Source organism: Crocodylus porosus, unplaced genomic scaffold (assembly GCF_001723895.1).
Source record: "Crocodylus porosus isolate Cpor-Errol unplaced genomic scaffold, CroPor_comp1, whole genome shotgun sequence".
NCBI lineage: Eukaryota > Metazoa > Chordata > Crocodylia > Crocodylidae > Crocodylus > Crocodylus porosus.
Genome location: NW_017728911.1, coordinates 1,741,276 through 1,758,470, shown reverse-complemented (window position 1 = coordinate 1,758,470; position 17,195 = coordinate 1,741,276). Strand labels below are relative to the sequence as shown.

General features: G+C 41.7%; 1 protein-coding gene across 2 annotated transcripts in view; it reads left to right on the top strand.

Annotated features, from left to right (window-relative positions):
* MYO9A (myosin IXA) overlaps positions 1 to 17,195 on the top strand; it is a 317,277-nt gene that overhangs the window by 277,750 nt on the left and 22,332 nt on the right. The window contains exons 26-32 of one of the 2 annotated variants that reach the window (XM_019533260.1): positions 1,558 to 1,645; positions 2,149 to 2,361; positions 9,790 to 9,902; positions 11,077 to 11,234; positions 13,058 to 13,281; positions 13,865 to 13,981; positions 15,560 to 15,748. In XM_019533260.1, the coding sequence (XP_019388805.1) occupies positions 1,558 to 1,645; positions 2,149 to 2,361; positions 9,790 to 9,902; positions 11,077 to 11,234; positions 13,058 to 13,281; positions 13,865 to 13,981; positions 15,560 to 15,748 (1,102 nt within the window). Of the gene's footprint in view, positions 1 to 1,557; positions 1,646 to 2,145; positions 2,362 to 9,789; positions 9,903 to 11,076; positions 11,235 to 13,057; positions 13,282 to 13,864; positions 13,982 to 15,559; positions 15,749 to 17,195 lie in introns of both variants that reach the window. The other variant, XM_019533261.1, reaches the window with a different exon arrangement.

The window sequence follows — 17,195 nt, the reverse complement described above, 5'->3', positions numbered from 1 at the left end:
TTGGGCAGGGGGCTGGACTCGATGATCTCCCGAGGTCCCTTCCAGCCCTGATGTCTATGAAATCTATGAAATCAGTCTAGCACCTGGTGGGAAATGGCATAAATGACTGAGCAGGTCTCTTGTTTGTGGGAAGTGAGGTCTGCACAATCTTTTGTCCTACTCTGTATAAAGTTACACATTTAAAACTTTTAGTGGTAATCTGAAACTGCTGCATACACTGTATGTGCAGTTCTGATTGTAAATTGGCAGTGAGTTCATTCTTGGGGATGGGTTATGATGTTGGTATAAGGTTCTTCATTGATGTTCCCTCCTATTCTAGGCTGTAGCTCAGACTGGTTTGATCTTTTAGGCTATGTCTATATGCAGAGAGCAGTCCGTAGTGATTTAACACTATAATTCCAATCACCACCACCCCTGCAGCTCCTGAAGCAAGGGTCATAAATATATTCATTGCTCTAATCATTGTTTAATTTGGTTACAGTATCATTTGCTACATACTAGTCACTTCATATGCTATGGGGAAAGAAAGCGGATGAAATCAATTTCTTTTATTTAGTTTCTTTCTTGTCCTGAGGAGCTCATACTCTGGAGAGGATCAAGTGAATATAGAATACCCAAAAGAAGAAGACTTATTATAGACAAGTGGTGCCCTATCTGTTGGCCATGTTGACTGGATGAGTGGCAAGGAGCTAATCTGTGGGCCATTTAGGTCCCAGTTGCCAGGATCAGGTCCCGCTCTGCCTTCCCCAGCCCTGTATGCCCCAGTTGGTCCCATAGCACCTCCACCCATTCCAGCGTACCAGAATTGGGTCCTGCATTGCTTCCGCCGGGCCCTGCACACCTGATGTAATGCACAGGGCTATGTTATCCAGCCTGCGGGGCTCCCTGCAGGTTTGGAAATTTGGCAGCAGGGAAGCAGCAACTGCTGCCATCTCTCCGCTGCCCCCAAATTTCCAGACCTGTTGGGAACCTGTGGGCTGGATGACATGTCTCTGCAGACAAGGGGTTGAGCTCTCCTGGTATGCACAATGAGGCATGAATAGGCTGCTAAGAAGACTTTAAATGTGGGCAGGGGTAGAACTCTTGTAGCCCTCAGGGAAGCTGACCTGGACCCATGTACAGAAGATAGAGGTGACTGAGAGGCGAACAAGGGTGTGGGTAGCAACACCTACTTGGTAATATTAACTTCACTCATAAGTGCCAACTGTGAACCTGATGATCTGAATACGGGACAAAATGAAGACTAAAAGAGCTTACACTTTGGAATATAAGACCTGATGAGAGGCCCTGTAGAAGGCATCGCAGAGTAATTTTAAAACAGTCCCTTCTCATAGTCAGTATGGTTCATACTTGGATGAAAGGCAGGAGTTCTGTTTATAATTCCTAATGGTATTAAGTTTAAGGTGGAAAAAAAGTAAAACAATCTCTTAAACTCATAAAATCAAATACCAGTTTGGCCTTGATCATATGTGCTGAGATAGGAATGTTGCTGATTCTATGGGTGAACCTGTGCGGAGATCTAAATGTCTTTTTTTTGTCGTTGTTGTTCTTGTTGAGTTTCAACAAGGAGTCTTCAGATCAATGCCTTTCAAAAGATGATCTACCTAGGAAGCCACTAAATGTTCCCGGGCCAGGCCGAGGGGAGGTAAGCTGCAGATTTCTTATTTTATCTTTTTAATCAAACATTTATTCTGTCAGTATCCTGTCATGTATTTGCAGAGAAAAGAACACTGACAGGCAGGCACTGCTAAATCGTGAGCCCATTGGGGGTAGGGAGGCACTCGCATTTACACTTTTTCATGGGGAAACCCTAGTTAACATGAGGACCACCCCCCACAACAGGGCATAATTGCAAGACATTTTTGACCCAGGGGCATCTCTGATGGCAAACACTGTAGAATGCCGTCCTGTCTTGTTACATACATTGTAGTAACATCCATCCCTGTCCGTTTTCCCTGTTCTTTTTTTTTTTGTTTTGTCCTGATCCCCGTACTACCTGAGATATTTGTGTGTTCTACGTGCAGTAGAGTGTTGCTCATGAATTTCCCAAGGCCATATTTGACCTACGCTATGATGCCAAACACCAACAGAATCGCCTTTTCATTTGAAACATTTTTACGTTATCTGTTTTATCATTTGGTCAAGCAGGTTGCCCGACCGGCCCATAAAAAGAAAGCCCGCATGGCGCGGACGCGCTCCGATTTCTTGACTAGAGGTACTTTTGCAGATGGGGAGGGGGATACGGAGGAAGATGATTACGATGACAATTTTGAGTTCCTTCTCTCCTCTGACCAACCTCCTCACCCTGAGCCAGGGCCTGCAGCCAGACTTGGGCAGGCCTGTCACAGTGACTCCGAAATGGTAATTTTTACAACATTGGGGAAACAAAAGGGAGTGAGCAAATGTGCGGGAACCTTTCTTTGCTAACCCTTAGTTGCACTGACTCCGTATGCTGCTGCTTCTACCACTTGCAATGATGCTGTAGATGGGTAAACTCAGAACACAGCAGAGGCAAAAAAAAAAGTACAAAAAAGTATATGTTAAACCATGGAATTCCTTCAGGATGGATCTGACAACCAAGGCATTTAATGAAAGTATCACTTCTAGTGTTCCTTCAAGCTAGATAGCTGCAGTACCTGCCTGGTGACCACTCTGCCAGAATCATGAAAGAGCTTGAAGGAAAGCTTTCAGGACTGGAGATCCCCTGTAGAGTTAAAACTGTTTATCACATTCCACAGTTCTCCCTTTTTTCCCTTGTTTACAACATCCTTGCTAATCGCTTTCTCTCTCGACACATTTCATTGTACAGTTGATTGGAAAAAATGTGAGCAAAAAATTTGTCATCTTATACCCCCACCAAATCTTTGATTAAACAACATCTCAAAAAAATTCCCCATTTTCATTTTATATTTTTCCTATTGGCTTTGATTGCTCATCTTCAATTGCACTTTCCATCTGCCTGTTCCACATTTGAAAAGGGGTGCTTCATTTGTTCTTTGAGGAAAACAACTTCAAAGAAACTTGTTTTTGGCATGGATTTTTCCCCCCCTTGAGTTTGAGCGTCTGGAGGCAGTATGCATTGACAACACTGCAATAGTCAGAATTCTGTCTCCGCTATGGTTAACAGCGTAGTGTGCAGGGAAAGCGAAGCAACATTTGCTTACATAGATTTTAAAACATCTATCAGTATTTGGAAGAAAGTTCCATATGGAGAAGATGCACTCATTGAGCCTCTTTGAGTGAAGATAAGTAATGTGCTTTCACACACCAGCATAGATTGTGAAGGCAAAACTGGGCAGAGTGGAGGGTTGCGTGTGGTGAATAAAATAACTGATGCTACGTCAGGGTGGGCAAAATGTGGCCCGCAAGCCAGATGCAGCCCACTAGGCCATTCTATTCAGCCCGTGGGGCCCCTAATAAATTTAGAAAATTAATATTTATCTGCCCCTGGCTGCCTGTCTTGTGGCCCTCAATGGCTTGCCAAAACTCAGTAAGCGGCCCTCCGCCCAAAATAATTGCCCGCCCCTGTGCTATATAGTATCTCTAAAAAAGAATAAGTACAGGAGACTCCAAATATATTCTGGTCATGCTGATGCAGTGCTGTTTGGCTCTTAGGCTGCTTTAGGTTGTATATAGATCAAACATCTGGGGAAAAAAGGCTTTTCTTTCAAATTTGTTTTAGCTAAACCATGAAAAAGGCTTCATTTGTACTCTGAGTGTGAGCAGTGCCATAAGCTGTGTGCCATGCTGTGTACCTGAACGTTTACCCTTTTTACAAAGCATTAGTTCGTTAACAGTAGAAGTCTTTCACACTGGAAACCTCTGCTGAGATGCAAAAGGGTGCTGGGCTCACTTTGCTTTGAGGATCCCATCCTTGGAAGGGTTCTTGTCCACGCCACTTCTTGGAACTGCTCCTGTGATTCTGCTCACCTGGTTTAACAGCAGCCATTGCATGCAAGTAGTTGTAGGCCTGTCTTCATTGGCACTCACTGTGTATCATCTCTCCTATATCACTCTTACCCTGTGCACTCCATCACTAGCTCTACCTGGTGGTTGGGCTTGCCTCGCAGTACGGCCCAGAGCAAGCAGGAATTTGCTTTTGAGTATATGCTGAAATAGATACGTGTGTGTATATAAGTACTGTATGTCTCTGTCTTGTAAATATATGCAGTGTTTCCAGCTGTATTTCCTGACTAGGTTTGAAACCAGGTCTTGGAAGTGACAGCGTTTAGCTTCTTTGTTTCAGAATGGCCTAGCTTTTGGACTCGTGTTATTTAGACCTGCGCAATTTATAGACTGTTGAAGTGATAAATTTTCCAGCAGCTCATTAGCATTTAGGTTTTAATAGCTTTGCCCACACAAGGCCTAACAGGCTGTTAGAAATGATGAAGCAGGCTACCAAACAGCAATACCGATGTCGGCTGGCTTCAGTACACAGCAGAGAGTATGTCAATGTGCATGTAAATTTGTCATGTTGTGTGACCTCAATGCCAGATGAAGAAGAGCCAACCAATCTTCCTTTGTATCACAGTGATTCTTTTACAAAGCAAAACAAATGAGTTTATTGCATAACCTATTAATTGCTGAAAAACATCTCTCACACCAAATGGTTTGGGTATGCTGGCTGTTATCCAGCGCTGGTAAAATACATTAAAGTAATGCAACATGACACTGATAAATAAAGCATATTATGATCCAGTGGCACCCGTTAAATTACTAGTCTGCCCTTGTGGAGACCTAGTATGGTAAGACGCTAAATTTTTTGTAGGCAAAAATCACTTAATTTATATAGCTCAGTGGTAGTTAGAGGAACATTAGAACATGTTGCCTCCTTGCTGTATACTAATGTGTGACCTGATCGACAGTTTCAACCAGAGGTGAAATCGGAAGTGTAAACATTGGGGGTAATTGTTTAAGACAACCAATTATAAAAGAAATATAACTAACGAGAAGGAGATTTAAAATGAAGCTGTCTCTTCAATGGCAGCCTGGATTTGGGGAGTTCTAACTCACTGGGATAATTAGCAAAGAGACAGTGTGGTAAGCACAAATTTAAAAGTCAGGTATATTCCTAGGAGCCTGTAGCTCAGATGGTTCTGCTTTAGCTTTAGCTCTAAAGAGTTTATCTGTTGTATCATCTATATGAGAGCTTGGTTACTAAGATGAATTTAAGTATTCTGTTAAGCAGTTAGCTATAATTGCAAAATGATAACTATAGATTGTATGTTAGAGAAGAGAGTGAAATCCTTTCCATGCTGCATATGGAAGCAAAACCCTTTTGCCATAAGGAGTTTGGTATGATATGGATGATAAGATGATCATTATGATGATATCACCCCATTTTTTTAATTTAAAACATTGGTGTGAGTTTTGACTTCACAAACCAAAATATCTGTATGGTCACCCACTATCTAACTGTAAGCAGTTTGCAGAAATAAGATGATGAATTCAGCTGAGATGCAGGAAATAATAGCCTTTGTCATAAACTGTTACTTACAATTGGGAAGTGAATCCTATGAAAACCCCTCCATCCAGCAAAGTGTTTTCTTAATCTGTTGCAGTTGTATCTGTGCAGCATGAAGACAGTAAATCTGAGCATAGGTCACCTTATTCCAGAGAGAATAATCTTCCCTCCCTCATATAAGACTTAGCTCCATAAAGCCCACACCCTTCATTAGCCTATGTAAAGAATATACACCTTGCAGTCTGCCCTGAAGCTCAAGAAAGCAGCTTTTAAAATTCAGGACAAAGATTTGTCTCAGAGCTGAGACCTGACTTGAAAACATCCATCCCAGGGGCACATGTCATTCACACTTGCAACAGGAACAGAGACACTCTCTTTATTAGAAAAAGCCCAAACCCATGTAGAGCTTTATAAGTTGACTTCAGTACCTTTTAAATTCAAGAATATAGTGAGTTGCTAAAGCAGTTCTTTAATTTTTAAAGAAAAATAGCTCAAAAGATATGGAGGAATCAAAGTAAAGGAGGGCAGTGTGCAATCTTGATGGTATTTAGAAAAATCACTTAAAAATTGTATAATAGTTTAAGGATAATCCCATATACCCCTTATCCGCTTCATCATGCAGTAGCACCATCAGCCAACGTTTTCTGCGCTGTATGTTTCAAAGTCTGTTGCCAACTTCCAACCGTCGGAATGCCAGCTATCTCGCCGCTGCGTTTTGTTTCGATAAAAAGGCCCTTTCAGTAGAACTGATCATATCTCAAACTGTCATAAAATGTGTCCTTGTAACATCAACAAGACAAGGGCACAGCTAGGAAAATGTGTGCAAGCAAGCTGTCTACGACGGCTTTATAAGGTATTGTATATCATGGTAGGAAATTGTGGCATCCATTATTTTAAGCACTTTATCACTTCATATTCAAAATATTTATTACTAAGAAACTTGCATCATCTTTGGTCGTCATATCATACACATGTTGTGTATCATCTAATTTCATGGCTTGTCTTTGATTTTAAAAAAACATGAAGATGTTCTGCGTTTTGCCCAAAAAGTGCACTACTGCCATCATTGTTGGTACGTCCTCAGTATGTACACAAGATCTTGTTGTCTTTGCTGTGGACAAAGATCAGATACCAGGGCTCGTATGGAGTAGCTGTGAGCTGGAAGGACATTCTGGTATTGGCCCTGAGACCAACACAACAAATCTTCCACATTGCTCTTGGAAATACCCAAAGCGGTGCTGCCAGAACCAACACACCACTCTTTTTTAAACTGAAGCACAGAAAGTAGAGGCCAGGGCAGGAAACGTGTACATATTTCTCATTCCCTTAGCTGGTAGAAGATCCCAAAATGCATGCATGCAATTCAGGAGCTATATTGCCCCTATAAAGACTCTTATTTACATAGGTCAGGAAGGACAAAGATGTTTGTAATAAGAGATCGAGAAATATGATGGAAGCTACTTTGAAGTGCAGCTGCAGTTAAGACAGATTAGGATTGGGTATTTGACCAGTCAGTAAAGTTTGGTTAATTGACTGGTCAAATATCAATCAAAAATAGTAAAAAATTGCCTGTAGGGCCAAATAATACACAGAAAAAGTATACATTTTCCATTAAGAAACGTGTCCCAAAATATAAATCAGATTTCTGTCAAGAAAACTAAAAAACAAATGGGGGGGGTGTTATGTCAAATTGCCATAATTTTTGACCAGTCAAAAAAAATATATAGTCAGTTGACCAGTCGTTCGACAATATGTGACCAGTCAGTTGACCGGCTTGCCTAACCCTAAGACAACTATTTTTAATAGGTTGATTTGTATGAAACATATGTATAAACTGTAGCTACTTTCATGAGCATTTGAGTCACCAGCTAATAGAATAGATGTTTGACTGCATCCATGTATTTTTGATAAGAGCTGCTGTCACTTACAAGGAAGAACTGGATATTTTGCCTTATTTCTCTTCAGTAAAAAGAGCCTTTAAAATATTACTTCAATGTAACACTAAATAGTCTAGTCAAATATAATGTGAGGAGATTCAGATTTTTGTAATTAACCTCTGCATTGCACAGTTGACCTTTGTCAGAGAAAATTCACAAGCTTGAAAAGGGGAACTTGTATTTGTGCTGCTGCAGTTCCTTGTTTCAAGATTGGCAGCGTGCTTCATGTAATGCCATCTCGTGGCTAATAAGAGATAAAACATTTTAAATGTTCAGAAAGCCACATACATGAAGGAAATGAAATAAAGGCTTGCCACATTTTTTTTAAAAAGGTCCAACTGTTACTGCCTTTGAATCAAGATTTTACATAACTGTTTAAAGCATTTTATTATATTCATAGAAACTATAGAGTATAGTGCATATTGAAAGAAAAAAAGCATTAAACAAATCTGTATATTTGGTTGGCAAGTTTTTTCAGTAACGCACTCCCCCCTGAAACCAAAAAACCAAATGCAGCGTGTAGTCCAAACACCGTCTCTCTCCCTCTCCTTCTCTGAAATATATTACCGTGCCTCTTAACATTCATCTCACTGGAAAGGAAGATATTAGGATAAGGGTATTGTAAGCATGAAAAATTGCTGTTGTCTTTTTGATTATATCGCTCTGTCTGGTTTTATAAAGTACAGCTTTCAGCTCCCAGAATCATGCCAAAAATGACATTTTTTTTTTGTCAGGAAGATGGTCACAACCAGGAGTCAAACTCAGAAATTACCACTCTAGTTGAAAACAGTTTCAGTAATAATCTATGCATTTTACATGGGAAACCTGAAAGGAATAGCTGCTGCCCCTTTCAGCAGTCACATTGGAGTTGCTGAATCCAGCACTGTTTTCAGAAGCTGGATGATTAAACGACCATTTTTTTTCCTAATCCTCGTCTTCAATATGCCCAAATACCCTCTTCAGTGATGTCTATTATATATATATATATATATATATATATATATACACACACATATATCTCACTGTTTATAATATCTATAGAGCTTCTCGCTGCAGATGAAATGTCACTGTTTTTTGTTTTATTTTTTTTAGCACAGAAGAAGCCAACATATGAATTGAACTGCTTTCTCCTACATCTAGGGAAGAAAAAAGAGAATTGATTATATTTAATATTTCCAATTATAGATTTTTATGCCCAGATGCCACTTGCTGGGTGCTGCATAAATACATGAAGAGATTAGGATTAAGATAACATCTCCAACTGACTGCCTCAGGCATGGTTTTGGACAACACGTTTTGGAACAGTGACTGATTGTCTTTTTTTGAACCAAAGGAGACATAACAGTGATAGCAGCCTATCTAGTCCTACACTCAAGGGAGATTAGAAAAACACAGTCTCTGCAATATTGCTTCCCACTGAATCAGAAGCAGTAAAAATAATGCCAAATTTAAATTCAAAGAGTTTTACATAAAACCTTAGAAGATATAGCATGCATTATATTTCAGGGAACTTTTATTGAACTTAATGAGCTCCATCATTAATAGTCAGTTCAGTTCACACTGCCAGAATTTACCCACGCTGTTTTAAACTGTGGCAGGAACTACGAAATCCCGTATGCTTTAAAGATTGAAAATAAACATTTTACATTTCTTTTTCCAGAAGGGTGTGTCCATTTTAGCCTGTCAGAGCATTAGCAGGCTGGGCATATCTTTTTTTTCTTTTTTTTCTTTTGCCTTCCAAGTGAGGCCAGAGCAAGCTTTGAATACTGACAGTGAGATTTATCAGGACAATATGTTAATATGATGAAGAGTATGGTGTAGCGTGTTGGCCTTGTTACTTTTTTTTTTGCTGGGAGCACATGCTGGAAATTTTATTGCAAACATCCCTCTTCCAAAAGGAAAAGATAGTCCTTTCCCTCCCTCATGTGATCCAGTTGACTGCACGTTCTTGGGCGCTCTGCATTGGTGAAAATGTGGTGTGATGTGTAGAAGTTGAAAGTATCTATTGCTACTCCCAGTTTAAGGGATTCCTCTTGAGAAAAGAACATTTATTATTATACCTGTGTGAAAATAAGTTAAGTATGCAAATAAGGTGCTGAAGCAGCATGTTGTATGGTACGTGAAATGCGGTCTTTTAGGAAGCATTAGGCAGTTCGTTTCCTGTAAGTGGACTTGGAGATGGTTGAACTATGCCTGTACGTTTAACTGTTTACCTCTTAGTCAATTCTTAGACAACCAAACAGGAATCAAGTTGCTGTGAGCAATAGCATGTAACATTTTTCACTGTTTCTTGTGCAGCAGGTGAATTTCTCATTAGCTCTAGATTTCTGTCACCTGCAACACAAGGGGGTCTTGTTTGTAAAGTGTTTTTTCTTGTAATTATTACAGATATCACAGCGATTTGCATCAGGCGAAGGCCAAACCAAACTTCATAAAACAATGTCTCAGGGGGAGATTGGGAAGCTGGCCACTGTTCAGAAGAATCTAGCTCCCGATGGCAGGTATGAAAGGTCCAGTGTGGAGGGTTGGGTGCTGAAACCCTGGGGCAGCATGTATACAAGCCTGTGTCATCTTTGTTTCCTGCCACACATTAGTGTGATGGGTTCGGTCCCTGGATTTGCTCTCTCTTCAAGAAGTGTTCCAAAGGCTAAACTTGAGAGAGTCACTGGCATGTTTCTCAAGTAAAATGCCTTATTGACCATTGATAAATGTTGTACTGAACAGTACAACCAAGCCGGTGTAACGAGTTACGTGGCTAAATTGTCACAGATAAATACCAAATTTCCTGTGTGAGGCTATCCCATTGTGCGTGCCTGTAAGCAAATGTTTTTGAAAATGCAGCCTTTAATTTATAATTACAAGGAGGAGAACAAATCCCAGACTTGGGTAGAGTAATAAGTTTTTGTGAGAAACGTTTTATTGTGTCCTATAAGGAAACAACAAGGAAGAACGTACAAGGCCACTTAATAAAGGATCCAGTGTAAGGCCCCTTTCTCAGTAAAGAGTGTGATTTAATCTCTCTATAAGGAAATCTCTTCAAATTCCCTTTAAAACTGAATGTAAATACATCTTCAGTTATGATTCGGTATGTATCTGAATTAAGTAAGCCAGACCTGTCATTAAGAAAAAACAGTAGCTGGAGCTTCCAAAGAAAGTGTTGTTCCTAATCGAATTGTTGGAATCCAGGACGCAGAATTCCCAATGGTTACAGCTGGGCTGGCCACTAGACGAGTCGTTTTGACCATCTTGGGCTTATCTACTGCATCAGTGGCATGCCCCAAGGGAACTGAGATTGATCATGGTTGCCATGTGGGTCTGCTGAAGAGCTCCCAAGCCAAAAGTTTTCCAGTGACTGCTCAAGTCACCTGCTGTTCACCATCATACCTGCCAGAGACCAAGAGCTCAAAACTGGATGCTGAGGATAAGTCCACCAGAAGTTGTACAAACTTCTGGTCCTGAAAGGTATCAGCAGACTTAACTGGCAGGGCCTTCTCAGTCTCTGAGACCTGCTGATGACATACCTGTTGATCTCAAAAGACCAGGCACACAGTAGGATGAACAGGAGTACCTACTAATTTATGTCACTGTATGAACTTTCCAGAAAGTGCTTGTACAGATTTTATTGTTTAGAAACAGAAATGAGCTCGTTTTAGGTAAAATACTGCTTATTTCCAGGCCTCAACGAACCAAGATGAAATTCTGGGCAAAAGGAAAACAGGGAGAGAAGAAAACTCCCAGAGAGAAGCTGGCTACCCAGTCTGAGCTGCTTGAGCTGTATGCAGAGCAGGAGGCATCAGGCAGAGAGATGATTCCTGGCCTACAGCTTGGAGAAGGTAAATGGGGAACAGTCATCCGTCCCCCCACCCAGGCTACAGCTGCTGGCCCATACTCCCTGTCCCGGTACAGACTCCTAAAGAACTACTGTAGGCCTACCTGTGACCTGGTAGTATTACAGGCAGTAGATAGGATTCAGCAGCAGCAACACATAGCTGAGAGGATAATGGGGCTCTGTGGGCTACAAAACCCTGAGACAACGCTCCCTGCAAGGTGCTGCACTCCTGCTTTGTCTGTCCTTCAACGTCTACCTTCAGAGGCAAAGCTGTAATCAAGCTCTTGGTTGTTTGGTGGGGGGGGAGGTTGTTTTGTTTTGTATTGTTTTGTTTTTTGGTTTTGCTTCTTTTTTTCAGGCAGTTGCCAACCCTGTGTAAAATGTGTAGTGGCAGACTGCTGGAAATCAAACAAAGATTTTACATCCTCATTTTGACATTATGTACCAGAGCTGGCTAAAATGCATCCTTGAGTTTGTAATAGTGAATAAATGAGATGGTATGTCAGGATGATAGAATGATAATGGTTCCCAACTCAGAAACAGAGAGTCTTTCCGAATGAGATGGGTGATGACATGGTCAGTAAGTTGAAGACAGGAAACACGCTAGTAGTTTTAAAAAATCAGGCTATATTTCATAGACATAGACATTAGGGCTGGAAGGGACCTCAGAAGATCATCGAGTCCAGCCCCTGCCCAAAGGGCAGGAAGTCAGCTGGGGTCATAGGATCCCAGCAAGATAAGCATCCCATTTACTCGTGAAGGTATATCATAATCGCACCCCCACACATCCTTTTTCAAGATGGATTTGAAATTACAGATATATACATCAATAACTTAAAGGAAGGAAGTCCCTGCATGGGGTATGGCAGCTACAAAATGGCTGCAAGTATCTGACAGCTTTGGTCTTGGGTCTCTTGAAGGATTGCACATCTCATATTTGATCTCTAGTTATCGTTTATCCTAACAGCTGAAGGACCTTCATTCTCTCTCTCTTTTTTTTTTTTGTATAATGTTTAAGGATTTCTGCAGAAAATACCTCTGCAGAAGATGCCTTTCCTTCTCATATTTCCCAGCAACTCCTAGACTGCACAGGATGCAGAACTGGGATGTGGAGCAAGGGGTGTGTGCTCTGTTATACAGAGCTGCTTGCCCAGACTTCTGAGTTGGAAAGTGCACCTGTTTTTATCATGCTTGGAAGACTCCATTTTCAAATCTGTGCAAGCATCATATAATGAATCCTCACTGCACCCCTTAGAGGCTGATGGGTCTTACCAATTTGACCTGGGGGTGGGAGGGTGGTAACAAAGAAGTGAAACTTGCCTCTGATAAGTGATATGTACAAAATGACATGGCAGTTCCCTCCCCTATAAATTTGCTCCATGAGAGCACTCTGAGGCGTATCAGATTACAAGATGATTTCTTATATACAGTTACTGTGTTGTGCAACTGGAAAGACACTCAGGGAGGAGTAGTTAGATTCTTTCCTGGCTCCAGCTTTCTCAGCAGAGCAGTTACCCAGTTTCCAATCGCATTGCATTTATTGTTGGTGAAACGGACAAACCAGCTTGACTTTGAGGTCCCAGGTGGTAAGCATGCAGTACTAGCATTTGGGGAAGGCCATTTCTATTGCTTGCAAACACGCTACACTTGATGCCGAAGCTGCTGAAAAGCAGTGTGTGTTGCAGCACCCTATGGTGCAGAACTAAAATTGATTATAAATGAACATCACTATAGCATTTCTGAAAGGCACTCACTCCAGAAGAACTGTGCTTAGTTTACTTCATTATTCTTACTGCCCACCCCACCCACACCTTATGTTGATTGTAGACCTGGGCCCACACCATCTGACACCGCCACGGAGCCCAGAGCTGTCGGGCATCTACAGAAGGGAATTCAAGGAGAACAAAGAACCATCTCCCAAAGTGAAGCGCAAGCGCAGCGTGAAGATCAGCAATGTGGCCCTGGAGCCAGTGCAGTGGCAGAATGATTCTCTTCAGATCATAACCAGTGCCAGTGACTTGAAAAGCATGGATGAGTTTCTCCTTAAAAAGGTACAGGCCTTTGTCAAGGTCAGCAAAAACAGAGCAGAGAAGAGGTGGCAGACAAAATGTCACTATTGCTTAGAGTCGGGGTCACATCTTACGATAGGATTGCTGTATTGAGTCCATCTGTGGAAAAGTTAATACCATATTTGAGACTGCAATTGTAGGTCAAAAGCTTGTAAGCTTGACTATTGCTATATTAAATTCTAGCCATTGTTAACCTAGCAGACAGTGTTAATTAATCCAGGTATTTTAGTATTGGGAAAAACATTCCTGTTAGTTCAGTTGGAAGGAAAACAATGGATCAGCCAATGGGCTGTTTTAAGTCCGCTGCCATTAGGACAAAATAAGATTGTTACATACTTTTGTAACTAATTGGCTTGCTAGCTAAGCAAGAAAGTGACTATGGAAGTATTTTCTAAGCACTAAAGCATACAGAAATCAGAAAGTATATGCTGTTCTTATTGAATAATTTGCTTATAACAGGGCACTTAAGCTTTAATATTACTTTATTTTATGCAAAGCTTTGTTAAAGCACAAGTGAGATTGCCACATAAAATTCATGCGGTCATTTTTTTTCTGTGGTTCCCAGATGAATGATTTGGATAATGAAGACAGCAAAAAGGACACCCTTGTAGATGTTGTGTTTAAGAAAGCTTTGAAAGAATTCCGGCAAAATATCTTCAGCTTTTACTCATCGGCTTTGGCGGTAAGTGAGCTTTCATGTGGCAGGAAACGGTTAAGTTTGGAGCTTGTAGATCATTTCTATGGGGAGAAAAGAAGAAAAAGAGTCCTCACTTTTCATGAAGGCCCTCAACTCAACTTTGGGTTTAAATGCATCGTGGAAACATTGGCAGAATTTTTTAGGGGGATGGAGGGAAACCAGTTCTCTTGGATTCAAAATGTGTATTGCATATAATGTGTGCTTCTGGATATACCTATAAAGCAACACACTCCTACCTTCTACGCAGATGCTTTTTACTTCAGTAAAGGTATGCATCTTCAAGGATGATTTCCTGATCTTACCTTTCTCAGCAGGAATACCCCCTCCACACTGTCGCAGGGCAGTGGTACTTAGCTTCATACATCAGGTTTTTATGAGGTGCTCAAAGAGCTTCCCCAGGATCGAAGTAAGACTAATGGGCCTATAGTTGCCCAGGTCCTCCCTCCTCCCTTTTTTGAAGATGAGGACCACATTGGCCCTCTTCCAGTCATCCGGCACCCGGCCACAGCACCACGAGTGCTTGTAAAGCTGTGCCAGGGGCCCCGTGATACCCCCTGCCAATTCCCTCAGCACCCTGGGGTGGAGAGAGTCTGGACCTGCCGATCTAAACACATCCAGCCCCTCCAGAAGTTCTCTAACTCTGCCCTCCCTGACCCTAGGCCTGGCGGAGTCTGTCCTGAGTCAGTCCAGAATCTCAGTGGGGGGGTCCTGGTCCCTGCACAAAAAAATGGAGGCAAAGAAATTGTTAAAAAGGTCTGCTTTTTCCTCTGGTGCAACCACCAGATTGTCTAGCAGTATCCTGCAGGGGCCCCACATTACCCAGTGCCGCCTTCACACTCCCTGTGTATTGAAAAAAGGACTTTTTGTTGTCCTTGATCCTTGCCCTAGTTCTGTATCTGCCTTAGCTTTCCTAACAGCCCCCCTACAGACCCGAGTGATGGAGGTATACTCCTCTTTGGTGATAACCTCTTGGTGTATGCCTCCATTTTGGCAATCAGGCATTCCTGAATGCCCTTGGTGAGCCAGGGGGGCTTTTGAGCACTCTTGCCCCCTTTGATTCTTGTTGGGAGTGTCACCCCTTGGGCTCTGAGTATCATCCCTTTAAGGAAGACCCACTTATTTTGGGCACCCAGTTCCCCTACTCTCCAGGACCCCAGTTCCTCTCCTAAAAACTTGGGCTCATCCTGGGATTTGAACCCAGGGCCTCTTGCACCTAAAGCAAGAATCATATTGCTAGACCAACAAGCTACCCTGCAGACTGGTTGTCTTCTGTGCTAGGGTGCAGTGCAATGTGGCTTCCATCCTTCCATCGAACTGGTGGTATTGTGATGACCGGGTGTCTTCTGGAACTCTCTGCCCTTCAAGTGTTTATGTAAATTCACATTGTACTTTACAAGACATGGCCATTTATTTCCCAGAGCTCTAAAATACGTCCTAGAAAACATCCAACCCTTCCACTTAAAGCACAAGAATACCGGTCAGGATGCAGTAGCAGTTATGAGGCAATGTAGAAAAGTCCTGTATATAAAAGTCTTTTTCCTCCTCATTTTGTTTCCTTAAAAGATGGATGACGGGAAAAGCATCCGGTATAAAGACCTGTATGCCTTGTTCGAGCAAATTCTGGAAAAGACCATGAGGCTTGAACAGAGGGACTGGAGTGAATCACCTGTCAAAGTCTGGGTCAATACCTTTAAAGTATTTCTGGATGAATATATGATAGAATACAAGCCTCTAGATTATGCTGCTGTGAAGGTAAACATAACACCTGGACTGCCAGGTTTTCTTTCTCTTTACTGAAATGGGGCCAGGCAGATTCATAAACTGCATCACTCTGGCATGATGTTGCCAACGTGGCAAGAGCCTCCTTTTCTTTAACAACCGTGCCAGTGAAGGTTTGCCTCCTCTTGTTCAGTAAAGTCAGCATTTGTTTAGCTTTGGCACCCATTTCTGTGTCTGCTTAGGCTAAGAGGTCACTGATGAGTTCTGGAACCTATCCAGTATCTCCAGTGCTCCCTCCTGCTAGATTATTCATTAATGCAATGCATCTTAGTAAGGATTTGAGCTGCACTGACAACATCTTGGCTGATGATGAGTATAGTTCACTCAGAATAATTCTGTCTCATTTTTATAATGGAAAAGATGTCATTTCCAGAGACGTCAGAAGAAAGGTAGACACCCAGCTGCTGGAAGTGGGGATGTCCAGGACGTGATGCAGCAAACTTGCTAAAATGGAGGCTTGTGAACTTTGAGAGCACAACCAAATTAGCTCACTGATGCTTTTTCCTCCGAGTTAAAAAAAACTAGACTCCCCCCTCACAGCAAAGCTGGGAGTTAGCTCCCAATAAAAATGGGCATCATGCTTTGTCGCAGCAGTTCTTCAGTTGGCAATGTGTAGAAAATGTCTCCAGGGACAAGTTTTTACCAATGTGGGTAGACCACAGGCCGTTGAGCACATTCTGGTGAATCTAAAATTTTTTTCATCTTCCAAGTATGGGAGGAGACAAAGTAACGTATCGCAGAATTCACCAGAGCAGGCAGACAATCTTCTGTACCCCTGCTCTCCTGTTGCTCTGGTCACTTGTGCCTTGATATTAAATATGTTCTCTCCATTCTGCTTCTCTGTCCTGTCCTGGTGACCACCTGCCCAGCTGTTACCCAAAGTTTAAGAAAGTTTTACATTTTACTTAAGCTCAGATGTAAGCAAAACTTTTAAGCCAAATGACATATAGACTGATTTTAGTGAAGCTAAACCATTAGGTTGAGTAAGAGCCCTTGGTTAAAATGGTGAAAGCAAGTATATTAGGTTTTTAAGACATGGGGAAGTTTAGAACAGATCTGAGGTATCCAAGATGATTTAAAATAAAATGGGTAATAAGATGATAAGTATATAATGGGGGAGAGGAATCCTCTTCCTTTCTCTTTTTCTTTCTCTTTTTGGCTCTATCTGCAAATTTTCTTTTTTCTTGTTATTGATGGACACTGGACACGTGTAGACTTAATGTGTTAGGTCAGATAATAGAAGTAATAGAGGTAGGATCATATGAAGAAGATTATTGTTTTAGAAAGGTCTCCAACTTGCACCTCAAGGTACTCTTGGGTTCCACTTGTTATCCTATTCACTGCTTGAACCAAGCTGTCTAACCAGCTGTAAACAGTTACGCTGATGCATCAAGAGGGACGTGGACGATATGGAAAGAGT